The sequence below is a fragment of the Molothrus aeneus genome, chromosome 4 (genome assembly GCF_037042795.1).
Source record: "Molothrus aeneus isolate 106 chromosome 4, BPBGC_Maene_1.0, whole genome shotgun sequence".
Lineage (NCBI taxonomy): Eukaryota > Metazoa > Chordata > Aves > Passeriformes > Icteridae > Molothrus > Molothrus aeneus.
This window is the reverse complement of record NC_089649.1, coordinates 13323753-13340343: the sequence shown is the minus strand read 5'-3', so window position 1 is coordinate 13340343 and position 16591 is coordinate 13323753. Positions and strand designations below refer to the sequence as shown.

General features: G+C 38.7%; 1 protein-coding gene across 1 annotated transcript; it reads left to right on the top strand.

Moving 5' to 3' along the window:
- Positions 1-199: 199 nt before the first annotated feature.
- Positions 200-14688, top strand: HELQ (helicase, POLQ like). The gene is made up of 18 exons (XM_066547952.1): positions 200-367; positions 736-1474; positions 1824-2002; positions 2548-2748; positions 3779-3851; positions 4367-4464; positions 5034-5132; positions 5806-5951; positions 6627-6866; positions 7557-7698; positions 8000-8104; positions 8615-8834; positions 9562-9719; positions 10092-10190; positions 10477-10650; positions 11178-11291; positions 12951-13085; positions 14489-14688. Exons 1-18 carry the CDS (start codon positions 215-217, stop codon positions 14573-14575), a joined length of 3162 nt encoding a protein of 1053 aa, XP_066404049.1. The 5' UTR covers positions 200-214; the 3' UTR covers positions 14576-14688.
- The last annotated feature ends 1903 nt before the right edge of the window (positions 14689-16591 follow it).

Below are 16591 nucleotides of genomic sequence, written 5' to 3'. Positions count from 1 at the left end.
CGCGCGTCACTGCCCCGGCCCCCCGCTGGCCAATAGCAGCGCGGTCTTCCCGACTCGGGGCAGGCGATTGGCAGCAGCCCGGCCACGTGCTTCCCCCGGCGGGTTGCTGCCCGGAGTCCCCGCTCCCGCCATGGTGGCCGCGCCTCCGCGGGGCGGCCCGGCGGTCCCGCTCCGTGCCCTGCCGCGGCCGTGACGGTCCCGCGCAGCCCTGGCCATGGAGGAGCCTGGGCTCGCCGTGCGGAGGAAGAGCCGCTCCAGATCAGAGCGCAAGCGGAGCCGGGCCCCAGTGCAGCCCGTTGCCGCTAGCTCGCCGGTGGCTCGCAAGAGACCGAGCTCTGGCGGCGAGGGACCCGCGGCGGAGGCCCTGGTAGGGGATGGCGGGATCCTGGGGCTGGTGTCGAGGCGGGGCAGATCCGCTGGGAGGATGGTGTGTGTCGGGAAGGGTCATATTTTGTATAAGAGGGTATGCTGCTGTTTGGCTTTATCTTTAAAAAAATCATCTCTATCATCTCTCTGCACCTATTCTCCTACTTGTAGGTTATCTGCTTCGCTTAGTTAAGACATTTCTTCAGAACCTAAGCTGGGTTTTCCTCACAGACGACATCACACAAAATGCTTTTGTGTTAAGCTGGGGCAGACTTAAGCGACTTGGCTCTGATGTTTGCGCTCTGCATGTTATTCTGCCTTCCGTGGCGTTGCCTCAGGGTGTCGATAACTCCTGTTTCGTTTTTGCAGTGCAGTAATGATAGCGAGGAGGATATGTTTGGTGGCTATGACAGCTTTTATGGAAACGATTCCTTGATCGCTCAAGTGGATGATGTTGAGCACAAATACCTGCAGGATAAAAATATGGATGTGAAAGCAGCTGGAGAGATTGTACTTGGGAACCTTCAGTCAGGAGTTCACCAGAAAGAGCAAGACCACTTCTCTGCTTCACAAAATGCGGTTGTTCTTAGAAGTGACGATGAGGGTGCCTGCCAAGTGCATGACAGTGACCCAGCTGATGGCAATCAAAAATTAACTGAGTCTATTTTAGATGACTTGCCATCGTCGCAACTCCTGTATTTTGAAAAAATGGATGAACTTTCTTCTGCTTCTAGAACATCTCCACTCTCAAAAGGGAGAGATGAACGTATGAATTCTTTCTCAGACAAAATCAGAGACCCACTGTCTTTTTATGCTGGTGCTGAACACAGGAACAGACCTATTGATTCTTCCTCACACTCCAAGTGTGTTTTATTTAAATCTGAGAGTCTCAAAGATCACCTGAAAAGTGCTATGACTGGAAATGCCAGAGCCCAGACTCTGCAGGTCTCCAAGACCAAGCAGCTCAAAGAAGCTGTTTTATCTGAAGAGATTTTTGTGGCTAGGAAAGCTATTGAATCTTCTTCTCTTGATATAGGCCCTTTTTATGGATTACCTAGCAAGGTTAAAGATTTATTCAGACAACTTCGAGGGATTGAAACACTTTATGGTAGTGTAACCAATGGTCTGTTGGAAAAAAAAAAGAACTGCTAGTGGAGTATTGTCTGTTTCACCCATTATACTGTAAAAATATTTAAGGTAATGCTTAACATAAACCACATTGGAAAGTAGTTGTCCTGTTTTAGGAAGTGGCTATTTTGGTGTTTTAGATGGATGGATGGATGGTATCCATCTGGATTACAGAATAGTTAGAAGTCACCATCACTGAAAGCTTTAAGTGCTTTTTTGAGGAAAAGCTCTCAAAGGCTGAGCTCAGAGTGTTCTGAATGAAACACAGGCATTTTCACATTAACTAACATTCCCCTGGGGTTGCTGATAGTTCAATTTATATTTTGCAGAGTGGCAGCATGATTGCCTAATGTTAGAATCCCTACAGCAAAGGAAGAACTTGATATACTCATTGCCAACTGGTGGTGGAAAAACTCTTGTAGCTGAAATAATAATTCTCCAAGAATTACTCTGCAGGCAGAAGGATGTTCTGATGATCCTGCCATATGTTGCCATTGTCCAAGAAAAGGTCTGGATACAGTGTTTCTGGTACTGCTGTTCTTGATATAAGTCTTTCATGATACGCTTTGTTTACTTGCTCGTGTGCCTGGTTTGCAGTAAGGTTTTTATGAATATACGGTGGGAAGTGAGTGACCTCTTCTAAATGCTGCTCTGAGGGTCAGTAATTTTGGAATGGAACAGACACAAATTATGAGGTGAAGATATTGAGTTATGAAGTAAAGGGTGCTGAATTTTGAAATAATGGCTTTTTGGGATGTTTTCTTTAATTGTGCAGCCTGAGAACTGTGCTGCCCATCTTGCTAAGTAAGTGATCTTGAAATAAAAACGTATTTTGGTATAAAGGGAAAGTTAGTTTTAAAGAACAGATGGAACCCAGCTATAATATGTGCAGACAGTTCAATTTTGTAGCTGAAGTAGATAATCTTAGCTAATATGTTTCACTCATTCAAGCAGCTGATTGTGGTATGGGTTGATTTTCTGTTGAGTTATTGAGGCAGATCTGCAATCCAAAATGAGCATGAATTTGTTCTCTAACTGATTTTTCTTTTACAGATTAGGGGTTTATCGAGTTTTGGGATAGAATTGGGTTTCCTGGTTGAAGAATATGCAGGAAGTAAAGGAAGATTTCCACCAATCAAAAGGAGAGTAAAGAAATCTCTTTATATTGCTACTATAGAAAAAGGACATGCTCTGGTGAACTCCTTAATTGAAACAGAAAGAATCGATGACCTGGGCCTGGTTGTGGTGGATGAGGTAGGCCACAAGATCCAGCATATCAGGTGCAAGTTCTTTTAGGGTTCTAATAAGCAATTATTTAGGAAGGAGCAGTTCTTTTCCTGTTTGGTTTTGCTTAGAGTATTCGTCATGAAAATTACTTTTATTTTCTGTGTTCTGAATTGGCCCATAATTCTCTAATTTGAAAGTTGTTGTTTGTTCTTTTTTTTAATGAAGCATTTATCACTTTTTCAGAGTAATAGATTTATATTGAGAAATCTACTGTGGTAGTGGTTGATGGTGAATTCCTGCATAACTACTTGTCATTTAGAAGTCTCTAATGGGTTGATATAAAGCATAAATAATTCTAATGTTATGGAATGTACTTTATGAAGCCTAGACCTTAACTCGTAGATGTGAAGCCATGCAACTTTGTGTCTGGTAGCAATGACCCAGTGAAACACTGACAAAAATGAAAAATACCAAGTAACATTTGGCTGTGAGAATTGCCTGTTGCAGTGGTGGGGCTGAATTGCACTACCAAAGGTTTATTGTGAGGTTGAGTAACGTGTATAATGTCTAATGGGGATTTTAATTCCTGGAATTCTTCAGGCTGACTGACCATACTTTAGCACTGTAGCTTCTAAACAGAGGGCAGCTGAAGCACTACTGTTTTTTCTAGAAGCTGGCTGCTAGGAATGTTTTTACTTTAAGTGTTGCTTAAACCACATTTAGTTTAAAGTTGCCTCAGACTGGCAAATACAAAAATCTCCACCCTGACTGTTTACTGTCAGGAGTTAACTGTGTCAGTTGTGGTCTAATTAAATGGAAGGTAAATCTTGTTGTCTACATTTGCCCATGAGTCTTGTTCTGTGATTCTTAAATGCTTTTTGAGTGAGGTAATACATCTGAGCTTAACAGTGCAAATTTAAACAAGGGATATCTTTAGGAAGTCCAAGAAAAACATTTCTGTAGTATTTCTTTATATTATATATTTTGGTGGGTTTTTTTCAGAAATACTCTCAACTCATTAGCATTCTTGCCTTTTCTTTTTCCCTTCTGTCCACAGCTGCATATGCTCGGGATGGGAAGTCGTGGAGCAGTACTGGAAATTACTCTGGCGAAAATTCTTTACACCAGTAGTAAGACATGGCTACAGTTAATGTCATTAACATTTTGTAGTTGTGGCCTCTGAGAGAAGTCACTCTCACTTTCTGGGTTTGTGCTGTTTTGGCTGCTTTTGAAAAACATGGCATAACTCCATGTATTAACAGCATTTACTCATTGAAGCGTTAATTGACCCTCTAACGATGTTAGGGTGTTTTTGAAGCTCTTTTGATACTTCTCTGTGAAATGCTAGGTGTTGTCAAATGTCTTCCATTTATTTGTAGGAGCCCTTTCCAATTAAATGTTTCTTTTTTTACATTTAAGTCTCAGTTACTATTTTGTAACTTAATATTATTTCTTAGTTAGTTAGTTAGTTAGTTAGTTAGTGGCCTTTAGTGGCCTTAGTTTAGTAGTGGCCTTTCCCTTCAAACCTGCTACTTTGGCATTTTGGAAAGATTGATGGTGAAGGAGTCTTGTGACTTAGATACTGAACAGAAGTGTTAAAAATTGGCAATGTGACAATAAAATCATTTCAACTTCTGTTTTACAGAAAAGACACAGATCATTGGCATGAGTGCAACGTTAAATAATGTTGGAGACCTGCAGAAGTTCCTGCAAGCAGAGTACTACACTAATAATTTTAGACCGGTCTGTATACAAGATATCAGGAACTAGTAAAGAAGATATTTGCCTTTAAAATCATAGTAAATCTGTTTAGAATTGTATCACACCTTTTGTGCTTAATTGTACAGTATAATATAAGGCCTGCCATTGCTCTCTAATTGCTAACAATACAGTAAATAGCACCATGCACTTCTAAATACACAAATGCAATAACCTTTGTAATGCTGTGCTAAGGCATTTGCTTCTTTTTAGGTTAAGCAATTCCTAAATTACAGCAACTGTGCTGAGTCACTGTAGTCCATTTGGTACAACTAGAATATGTAGATGCTGGTTCTTGTATGCTGTCAGGACAACATGGTTTATAAATAGTTCATGGGATGCAATTTTGGCATTCTTCATTATAATTCCATGGTTTATCAAGGCAAATAATCAAAACAATTAAGTTCTCTTAAAAATTCTAAAGTGCGTGCTTATGTGCAAGTATGTATAGGACGTGATGTTTAGAGAAAAGCTGTATCTGTACATCAGTAATAGCTTTAGAGAGCACTGAGTAATTTAACTAAAGTTTCTCTTTGTGGTTTCTACCTTGCTAGGTAGAATTAAAGGAGTACATAAAGATACGAGACGCCATTTATGCAGTTGACAGCAAAACAGAAAATGGCTTTGCTTTTTCACATCTCCTTAATTTCAAGGTAAAAACAAAGTGCTTATAGTTTCTTAGAACTGTTGTGAAATGCATTATTTTACACTGATATGCTTACAGGCCTTTTACTAGAAAAATTACTTAAACATGATAATTCAGTTGTAGTACCCATGAGAAAGAAGGGGTAGGCTTTGGGAATGAAAAAAACAGCCTTAAAATATTGAATGCTTAACTTGATTTGCACTTCTTTTTGACTCTTCAAGGTAGAGGTTTCTTCAGTATTTTGACCTGCAAAAAGTAATATGTTTGAGTATTCCAGATACTCAGTGTTTTTTGTTGGGGGGTAGAGTGGATCACTCTTGGACAAAACTAAAAGAAGATACCTTTTGGGGGTTTTGCCAGCTTACTACTGCCTTGTAAGGATTCTTTCAACCTTTACAAAGGAAAATGTGTCTAATGGTAGACTGTATCTCAAGCATTGCTAAAAGAAAATGAAGTATTAAGGGAAAAAGCAAAGAATTTGACTTGTGTATCCATGCATCCCTCAAGTTAGATGTCTTTCATATGAGGATTGGGAGAAAAGTTTATCCTACAACTTCTTGGAATTACGTCACATTAAATCCAATGGGAGTATTCAAGCAATGGTTGAGAACAAGTGTTGAATGTTTAGGTTACAACTTAATTCCTAGGTTTAAATATTTGTCAATCTGTGCTTATTACAGTATTCTAGTAATCTGGAGAAAGCAGATCCTGACCACATCATTGCCCTCGTTACTGAAGTTATTCCTAAATATTCCTGTCTAATCTTTTGTCCCACTAAAAAGAATTGTGAAAATGTGGCTTCAATGGTGTGCAAGTACCTCAAGAAGTAAGTTTCTATATATATTTTTTTTAATTATATGTGAAATAATTGCTTACAACTTAGGGTTTATTGTCATCTATCTTGCAAGTGGTTTTCCTTGGTGATTAGAAGTAAATGCTTTGAACATGGAGTCATGTAATGTTGCTACCTGCATAAGTGATAGCAAACTGCAAAAGGCTTATTAAATAAATTTTTTTTTAAGTTCTTACTTTTGTACCAAAACAGTTAAAAAAGACGATTGCCAGAGGAAAAAAACTAAAGAAAAGAAGGAAAAACATACCAAATTAATCTAACTTTGTCCCTTTGGCATTGGTTTCTGGAAGCTTAGAAAACAAACATTTTTCTCTTGGAAAACAAACATTTGGTATTTAGTCATGTATTTGGTAGTCAGTTGAATATCTCTATTCCCATACCCACTTTGGAAATCTGAGTTGTAAAATCTAAAGCAGCCAGTATTTGATCTCTTCTGTTCCTGTGTTTCCAAACAAGGAAGGCTCTATTGCAACTAAATCAGCCTCTTGTGTATTGCTGGAAAGTTACTGGAAATAACTATTTCTTCAACTTACATGTTAGAGAAATGAATGACGAACAGAATGAGGCAGTAAGCATGTCTCTTGGTTTTTATTTTCTTTTTGCTTAATGATTGGTCAAAATCTAAAGAAATGCTTTTCCTCCTCCAAGAGAATTTAGAGTTCACAAGGAGAAAGAAAAACAAGATCTCATCAAGAACCTAAAGAGTATTGGAAATGGAACTGTCTGTCCTGTTTTGAAGCAAACAATCCCTTTTGGTATTGCCTATCACCATGGTGGCCTTACAAATGATGAAAGAAAAAGCATAGAGGAAGCTTATTCTGCAGGTGTCTTGTGTCTGCTTGCTTGCACAGCCACTTTAGCTGCTGGAGTGAACCTACCAGCTAGAAGGTTAGTAGCCAAAAGATTTAAGTTTTGCATTGATTTTTGCTTTGTAAAAAAAAAATTCTTTAGTAAGTTGGAAATCTTAGTGCTATTTAAAGTGTGTTTGTGCTTTTGCCAGCAAATTGGAAATATAAAGGATGTTGTGGTCAGTTTGGGACACAAGCCTGCAGCAATCATGTAGGAAATGTGAATCAGTAGGAAGTACCTCAGAGTATATCACTGAAGAGCACTTATGTAAATGGATTAAGGAAGTTTTAATAAATTGAAAAATGTTTTCATGTTTTTAGTAATGTTATTCAAAAGAAGAGTGATTTCTTTAGATACTCTCCTAGGAGCAGTGTTTAAATGGTAAAATAAACCTTTTCTGAGGATTTGCAGTTGGAATATGTTTTAAAACAAAAATGTGTTATCTTTTCATATGCAAGTTCTGATGATAGGGCTGCTGTACTCTGTGTGACCAAAGATTGCTTGGCGAGGTGGACTGGCTAAGAATCCACTTCTGTGTGCACATTTAATACACCTTAAATAGTTTAAGGCTTTACAATTGATTTACTCATCTGTCCAAAGAGGTACATTTGAATTTTATTAGTTATGAGGTAAGGGGCCTATATAAACAGTGAATTTGAATTTATAACATTTTATTGCTGCTTTAGTAATTTGAATATAAAGCATAACTTATTCAAGATGTCTTTGCAGGGTGATTCTCAGAGCTCCTTATGTTGGTAATGACTTCCTGAAGAAGAACCAGTATAAGCAAATGATTGGCAGAGCTGGTCGAGCTGGTATTGACAGTGCTGGAGAAAGTATTCTCATAGTGCAAGAAAAAGACAAACACTTGGTAATTTTTACAAAGCTGTTAGTAATTTAAATTGCTGAGTTAAGATGGTGGAATAAACAGGAGGAGACAAGCTGCCTAGCTTAATTTTTGTTCACCTCTTAAAGTTGTAAGTATTTGATTTATGTAATAATACCTTTACACTTCCTTTATGTGGCTTGTTTTCAGATGGGAACTGTAAACTTTTGATGTTTACCATTATTTTCTTTATAAGGTGAATCATGCATGTCAGTTTGATTTTTTGAAAGTATAAAATTAATGCATGAATATTCCTCTGTACTAATATCTTCCTTGCCCGTTTTAGGTTCAGGATTTAGTTCACAGTCCTTTGGAGAACTGCCACAGCAATCTTCTGCTGGAGTTGACCAAGGGAATCCAGAGCCTGTTGTTATCTTTGGTTGGACTGAAGGTATCAGTTAACTCTTCTATGTGAGTAACTTAACTGCTTGGAAATGCTAAGAAAATGTCACCTGTTGATCCTGTAGGAAAAGACAGACTGCTTAAACATTCAGGCTTGCAAGTTCAGAAAAGCTTTAATCAAATTTTTGTCCTTATCTGATTAGATCTTCTCATTTAACTCAATAAGTAATCATCTAACACAACGATTACCTTATGTGTAAAAGCAAAAATTATATCTATCTTATTATACAATAGAATATCAATATTTCTATTTCTGATACTTGATTCAAAATACAAATAGAAGCAGTGGAAGCAAGTTAACATGATGCAGTTGCTAGAATAATAGAACAGATGGAGAGCAGTCCATCAGATCCACCACCGAGAATCTATCATTCTATTTGTTGGGATATATTCTATAGAAACACAAGCTCTTTCTTTATTCAGTATTTTTTTCTTATGTCTTATTAAATATGTGAAATTATAACTTTAAATATGCTAATCATTTCCCAAACTGGTGCAGATAGCAGTTACCTGTGAGGAAGTGGACAATTTTATGTGCTGTACATTGCTGGGTGTTCAGCAGCAGCTGCTGTGTAAAGAGAAGAGCCTCTCAGAGATAATTAAAGATGGGCTGGAAAATCTAATAGAAAAAGGACTCCTAAAAGGAAGAATATCTGAGAAAGACCACAATTCCAAATCTACACTGACAATCACACCCTTGGGTAAAGCTGCATTTAAGGGTATGGACTTTTTTATTGTTATTATTAAACTGCAATGAAAAATAAGTTTTCAAGAAAGAGTTTTGCTACATGATGTAGACTGAAAATGGGAGTGAAGTAGCACATGACTGAAAGTGATGTGAATGAAGTGTGATAATATTGATCCCACTGGGAAAAAAACCGGAACTGTACCCCTAAAAGAATCACTTAAATAATTCATTTAGTGTTGTAATTGAAGTGGCTCAGGGCCTTGTTTTACAATTAATTGTTATGAACAGGTTATTGTAAACAGAAGGATTCCTTGGAAAGCTTAAGAGGGAAAGGGAGCATATGACATGTAGACCAATTGTAATAAAAATAAATATATCAGGAAGTTCTGTTTTCCTATCGTATCATAAATATTTTGGGCTGTGGAATGTAGTTGAAATAGGATGAATCTGAAAGGTTCCTTCAATCTACAGAATTATTGTAGGACTTCAGTAAAGCCAAGACATTTCACAAGCACTCCAAAACCACACAGAATGAACATACATGGAAATAGGTGATTGCCTTTCCTCAGCTTTGCTTTGCTACTCATGTTAGGTTAGAATAGTAATTCAGGTTGCAGATATTTCTCTCCAGTTCAGATGGCATAACAAGCTTTTGTGGAAGGTAAAGACAATACTATTTCTATGTTAAAATGTACTTTATTTAACTCTTTGTGCCTGTTTATAATTGTCCTTATTCTTACCCTTTGTGCTTATTCTAGGCTCAATAGACTTGGCGTACTGCAATATTCTGTACCGAGAACTGAAAAAGAGTTTGGAGGGGCTGGTTCTCGAGAGCAATCTTCATCTCCTCTATCTGTCAACTCCCTATGATATGACTTCTACTTGTAGCCCAGATTGGATGATATACTTGAGACAGGTGAGAAATTGCTAGCAAACATCCATTGGGGCATTCAGTAATCCTGTGTATTAAATTTGCAGGGGGTTTGTACACATAGGACATGAAGTGGGGTAGCAATCTGATAGCAAATATGCTGGGTTTTTTACTGGGGGTGCACTAAAATCTGTTTAATTCTGTTAAAATGAGGCATTCAGAGATGGACAGTTACAGATAAATCAGACAAGCAGGCAAAGAAGCCTCAGAGCTGCCTGTGACTGGTGACTGTATACTACTCTACTGATTCTCTAGAGATATTGAAAAACGTTGTTGCACTGTGAACAATGTACTTGTGTTTTCTATGATACTAAAAGAATTGAATATCTGAAAATTCTTTATAAAATTTTATTTTAGTTTAACCAGCTAAGTGCAGCAGAGCAAAAAGTAGCAGATATTGTGGGAGTACCTGAAAGCTTTATTACAAAAAAGGCTTCTGGTCAAGCCATCAGAAAGGTAGGTTGGCAATTTCTCATACCCAAGATGACAGTTTAGTGATTTCATTTGATTATTTGCAAATTCCAGATGATTTTTCTGCTAGTGTTATTTATTGCTGTTCTGATTATTAAAGTTCTTTTAATCTCATTGGTTGGTTTTCTTAATGTTTTTCATGTCTTTGTGTGTAGTATAGAAATGTTTTAAAGCTGTGGAGGGAGTAGAGATGAAAAGATTTGCCTTGTAGTACTAACAGAACATCTGCAGTGTGATACTGGCTCTGAATTCTAGTTTGTCTTATTCCTAGAATGTGGACAATGCTGTGGTGAACAGGTTCTACCTGACATTTGTCCTTTATTCACTACTGAAAGAGACCAATATATGGAGTGTTTCAGAGAAATTTAACTTGTCCCGGGGCTATGTGCAGAATCTCCTCAATTCTGCAGCCTCCTTTGCATCCTGCCTTCTACATTTCTGTGAGGTACTGTGTTAAAAAAATGTAAATAAATTCTTTGTGGCTTGGTTTTGCAAAATCTGGAGTTTTGTTATCTTACTTTAGAACTGAATACAGGTGTGGTAATTCACCTTTCCTGTGCAAAAATGTTTCTTCACCCTTCCTGTTCTATGTTATTTTTTCTGTTATTTTTTCTGTTGAGCAAATCTTAACATTGTCATACAATGACATTTCTGATAGTAAAAGCAAGCTTTATGCACTGAGAATGTGAAAATATACAAATTGTACAGGGCATTGGTCACTGCTAGTGCTGTTGGTGAAATAACGAATATAATTTATTGCTTATCCTTCAGAATTGCCCCACCTTTGGGATGTTCAGCTGAAGAATGCTGAATACACCTCTGCAGCTCTCTGAAAGGATGACTTAGAGAAATAATAGTGCTTCCCCTATCTAAAAGACAAATACATACTTTTTGCCTTAGTAGAGTTTTGTCCGTCATATTTCCCAAATACAGAACTTTGGAGCTGATTTTTAGCAATCTTTGTCTCTGTAGGAATTGGAAGAATTCTGGGTTTATAAAGCCTTGCTGACAGAGCTTACCAAGCAGTTGACATACTGTGTTAAGACAGAACTCATCCCTCTGATGGAGGTAGCAGGGGTTCTAGAGGTCAGTAAACCTGCCTTGATGAAACTTTTCAAGTTAACTTGTGTGCTAAATGTTACTGTGTCTTGTAAGTGTCTCTGGAAAACCAAGTAATTTGTTACTGGGAATTCAGCTTAATGCAGATATTCCACAACCGTCTGGAGGTTGGGGGAAAAGTGATCTGTTTAGGAAATGGGAGCTGGGGCCCATGGTTTTCTGCTGGCTTCTGCCACAGCAACTATGAAAATACTTTATTTGGACAATAGTTTAACTGTATACTCACTTGAAAGTCCTCCATTTTGGCCACAATAATCCCCTGCACTCTTATAGGCTGGGAACAGTGTGGCTGGACCGGGCCCAGGCAGAAAGGGACCTGGGGGTACTGGTCAACAATAGACTGAACATGAGCCAGCTCTGAAGGCCAAGGGCATCCTGGTCTGTATCAGGAATAGTGTGGCCAGCAGGAGCAGGGAGATCATTCTTCCTCTGCACTTGGCACTGGTGAGGCCACACCTTGAGTGCTGTGTCCAGTTCTGGGTCCCTCAGTTTAGGAAGGATGTTGACTCACTTGAGCATGTCCAGAGGAGGCAACGAGGCTGGAGAGGGGCTTGGAACACAAACCCTGTGAGGAACAACTGAGGGAGCTGGGGGTGTTTAGCCTGGAGAGCAGGAGACTCAGAGGTGACCTCATCACTCTCTACAACTTCTGAAAGGTGGCTGTAGTCAGCTGGGGGTTGGTCTCTTTCTCCAGGCAGCAACTGATAGAACCAGAGGACACAGTCTCAAACTGCACCAAGGGAAATATAAGTTGGATATTAGGAAGGAGTTTTTTACAGAAAGGGTGATAAAGTTTTGGAATGGTCTGTCCAGGGAGCTGGTGGAGTCACCATCCCTGGATATGTTTAAGAAAAGACTGGATGTGGCACTCAGTGCCATGGTTTAATTGAGGTGTTAAGGCATGGGTTGGATTTTGATGATCTTTAAGGTCTCTTCCAACCTAGTCATTCTGTGAATTCTGTGGAAAACAGAGTCCAGGTTTCTTTTGTGGTAAGTATTCTTCAGTTCCTGGGAGTAAGGAGGAATAAGAATTTACATATTTAAGTTAGAAGATCCTTACAGAAATATGCAAAGTCATGTTGGGACTGCATGTATTTTAAATAAGAAATTTAACTTGTCTCTGAATCAAAGACTCCTATTAAAACAAAAGCTCTTTTGGGACTTCAGTCCAAGGTTCTACTCCTCACAAAATGATTTAACTTACTTATCCAGCATATTGTAGAATCAGTTTGTCAGAAAACCATTGAATTTAGTGGCAGTGAGGTTTTAATCTGAGAAACTAAACAAGACAGACGCCTCCAAAGAATGTGGGACTGTCATTCCTGTCAGTGACAGTGAATGCAGAAAACATGGCAACAAGAGAAGACAGCAGCATTGGTATCATCTAGGCTCAGAGGAAATAAAGGCAAATGGATTCATAAAAGGTGGATAAGATTGCTAGGGTGGTAAATCTTAGTGGCAAACCTGTGCTATTAGGCTATAAAGATTCTCAGTGAGTATTCAGGTTAGAAAAAGAGAATTGGATTGATATGCAAAATGAAATGTTGGAGATTGGTGCAGAGATTGGCACTTACCAGTAATTCCTATTTCCTGTTCTGATAATCTAACACAATTTTGTACTTTCAGGCACGAGCAAAACAGCTTTACAATGCAGGGTACAAAACTTTAGCACACCTGGCTAATGCAAATCTAGAAACTTTGGTGAGGATGATTGAGCACTTATCAAGACGTCAAGCCAAACAAATAATTTCATCTGCAAAGGTGAGTTAGAAACAAAGCTATAAAAACCTGCTTCAGAACTCCAGTATGTCAAAAGTGGAAGTTTGAACGACATTAAAAGGGAAGGATTCAGTTTACTAGTAAAGGCATTAGTGGACATTTGTGATCCAAATGCTGATATGTACTGAGAACAGTCTGTTGTGTACAGCCAAGTGGTGCTGCTTTTCAGAGGGGAAGCAAAGGGCAAGAATGCATGACAGCTTGTCTGATACTTGAAATGCTCTGTTCTGCCAATCTCTCAGGACTTACCTTACAGAAGTTCTAGTGGTAATTGTGAGAAAAGAATAGGATTTGTAGGGTTGTAGAAATAGAAACCAACAAGGTGCAGGATTAACTTCACCTATTTAGGTTGCTTTTGTCATGCCCTTTTATTCTTTCCTGTCTTTTCCATTTTGAATATGCAAGTTCCATAACAAACACTAAGTTGTGTCTAAACAAAACCTGCAGGAAGTACTTTTTCAAGGGATGGTGTTCTCTCCCTATCCCCATTCATCATCTGCTCTTGCAATGGTATTGGCTTCATGTTTGATTCTACTAAAAGAGCAAGCTCGTGGTGAAGTAAGGGAATGTCCAGAATAAAAGGATGGGTGATTGGTGTAAAAATAAGGCAGTCAATTAGAAAGTTTTGGTTTGCACATTCTCATTAAGTAAATACACCAGCTTTGGGGTTTGTGTACTTTAAAGGTCATGTTCAGATAATGTTGTAGGCTTCTTGCTGCCTTTTTTGTTTGCTGCTGTGGGAGCCAAAAGAAAGGGATATATGCAGATTGCTTATCTACATCAAGGACAAGTCTAGCAATCTACCCTACTCTCCTGCTCAGATACTAAATTCATGGAGTTTTCTCTAATTGGGAAGTTAGAAGAGTGCTTGAATGGGGTCCTGTTCCTCTCCATGCCATCAACAAACAGTTCAGGGCAGTGGATTTAACAACTGCTAATATTGGGAGTCCTGTATGTCTGGTGTAAAATGCTGTAGTAAGAAATTTCAAATAAAGGAAGAAGTCAGCTCAGCAGGCACAACTTAAAAATGTTTATTCTAACATGGAAAATGAATGTCTAAAGTTAAAAATGTTCCTTAACAGTTCCAGACAAAACTGTTCATATTCTGTAAAATTGGTGTATTATGTGATGGCAGAATCCAGAAAACCATCTGTGTGCTGTATGAATTTTTGTGTGACTGCTTTCTATATGGGTGTAAACTAATCGACAAAAAAATGCTGGTTCTTTGAGGCAAAGCTGCTGCTGTCCTGGGAGCAGCAGCAGCAGTCTTTTACAGACCCAGGTGCAAGTTTGGAGGGAAACGCTGGTGTTTTAATCTAAGAGTCATAGCTAATACTTGTATTTGTTTTCTAATTTTTGTTTTTCTCTGTGTTTTCTTGTTGTAGATGCTGCTGAGTGAAAAAGCTGAGGCTTTACAGGAAGAAGTCGAAGAACTCTTAAAAGTGCCAACAGATATCCCAGGGACCCACTGATTGTCATGGAAAAAAGTAATGAATCCAAAATTCAGATATTTTTAAAGTTTTTAACTCTCCTGTTTAAAGCTGCTGTAATTTAATAAATATTTAATATCTTTTGTATACCACAATTCTGAGTGATTTCTGAATTCAGAAGTTGACTATTGAAACAAGGTGCCCTGACGAGGGCAGGAGTGATGCATCTGACTCCATCTTATCAGAAGTCTAATTTATTACTTTATTCTACTGTATTATATTAAAGAATACTATACTATACTAAAGATTACAGAAAGGATACTTACTGAATGCTAAAAAGACAATAAAATCTCGTGACTCTTTCCAGAGTCCTGACACAGCTTGGCCCTGATTGGCCAATGAGTCAAAACAACACACACCAGAGTCCAAGCAGGCAATCACCTGTGGGTAAACAATCTCCAAACACATTCCACAGAGCACAGCACAGGAGAAGCAAATGAAATAAGAATTGTTTTCCTTTTCTCTGAGACCTCTCTAGCTGCCTTCCAGCTTCCCAGGAGAAAAACTCTAGGAGAAGGAATTTTTTCAGAGAATGTGAATGCCACAGTTGACTTCATTTGAAGGTTTGGACTGTGAACTTCTTGAGCAATAGGACAGAATAATCTTCATTCCTGGTTTTAGATACAGCCCTAGGAGTGCTTTGGGAATTGGACTGACTGCTTTGTGTGTACTTCTGCTGGGAGCTTATGCTCACAGCTGACTTAAATAATACCTTTAGATATTCCCTTTGGGACACCTGCATTTGAGTGAGCTACCCAGAAATGCCTGCTTGCAGGATTCTCTGTACTCTAGTGTAGCTAATGGCAGGAGCTGCAATTCATAACAAAGAAGTTGTCCCAGAGTTGTGCAAGAGATCATAAATGATGCCTAGTTTAAGCCTTTTTGAAAAATGCAAATATCAAATTCATATTCAGCCTCTGGCAATTCCCTGAGATAATTCTTTCAGGATGCCTTTGAAGCAGTCTTCCAAACAGAAGGTTTACTTTTTTAAAATGTTTTTAATTTCTTGCTTAAATGTGAAGACTAAATAAAGATGAGGTCTTAAAGAACTGATGTTTGAGAAGCCCTGTCAAGTTCTGAGAGTCCATGGGCATGTGTCAGTCACCCTAGTCAGGATTTTTAAAGGCATCTGAACCCAATTTGCTCCAGCAAAAAGTTAAGCTTCATTAAAGTAGTTTTGAACCTACTTTAGAACCTACATCTCCCTGAACCTTCATCAGTTGTGACATGGTAAACTTCTAAGCTGGTGTGTAGCACTTGACAATGTCCTGCACATTAAGACAGACTTGAAAGCTGGGGCAGCCTGATCTGTTAAATTACAGAATCATAGACTGATTTGGGTTGGAAGAAACCTTAAAGATCATCTCATTCCAAACCTTCTGCCATGGGCAGGGACACTTCCACTAGACGAGGTTGTTGAAATCCTCACCCAGCCTGGCCTTGAACACCAGGCATGGGGCATCCACAGGTTTCTTGGGCATCCAGCGTCAGTGCTTCATCACCCTCACAGTAAGGAATTTCTTCCTAATATCCAATCTAAATATCTCTTCTTCTGGTTTAAATCTATTCCATCTTGTCCTATCACTATCTACCCATCTAAAAACTCTCTCTCCCTCATTTATTGTAACACCTGGAGTCTTCTGTGCTGAACAACCCCAGCTCTCTCAGCCTGTGTTCATAGGAGAGGTGCTCCACCCCTATGAGCATCTCCATGGGCTACCTCTGAAAACAGTGTCCATGGCTTTCTTGTGCTGAGAACCCCAGATCTGGATGCAGTGTTCCAGGTGGGGTCTCATGAGGGCATGAAACTATGAGGTCTCATAGTTTTGAATTCTGGTAGCCAGTGTAGCAGCACACCTAAACATGGCATTTCTGTGTAAAATTTGGTCTCTTCTCAGTAAAGGAAAAGTAAGATAAGCCCCCAGTTTAACTAAGGTTTGATAGGTTAATTATGTTGTGGCTCTAGAAATAAACAGAAAGGTTTTTAAATCCAGTGAG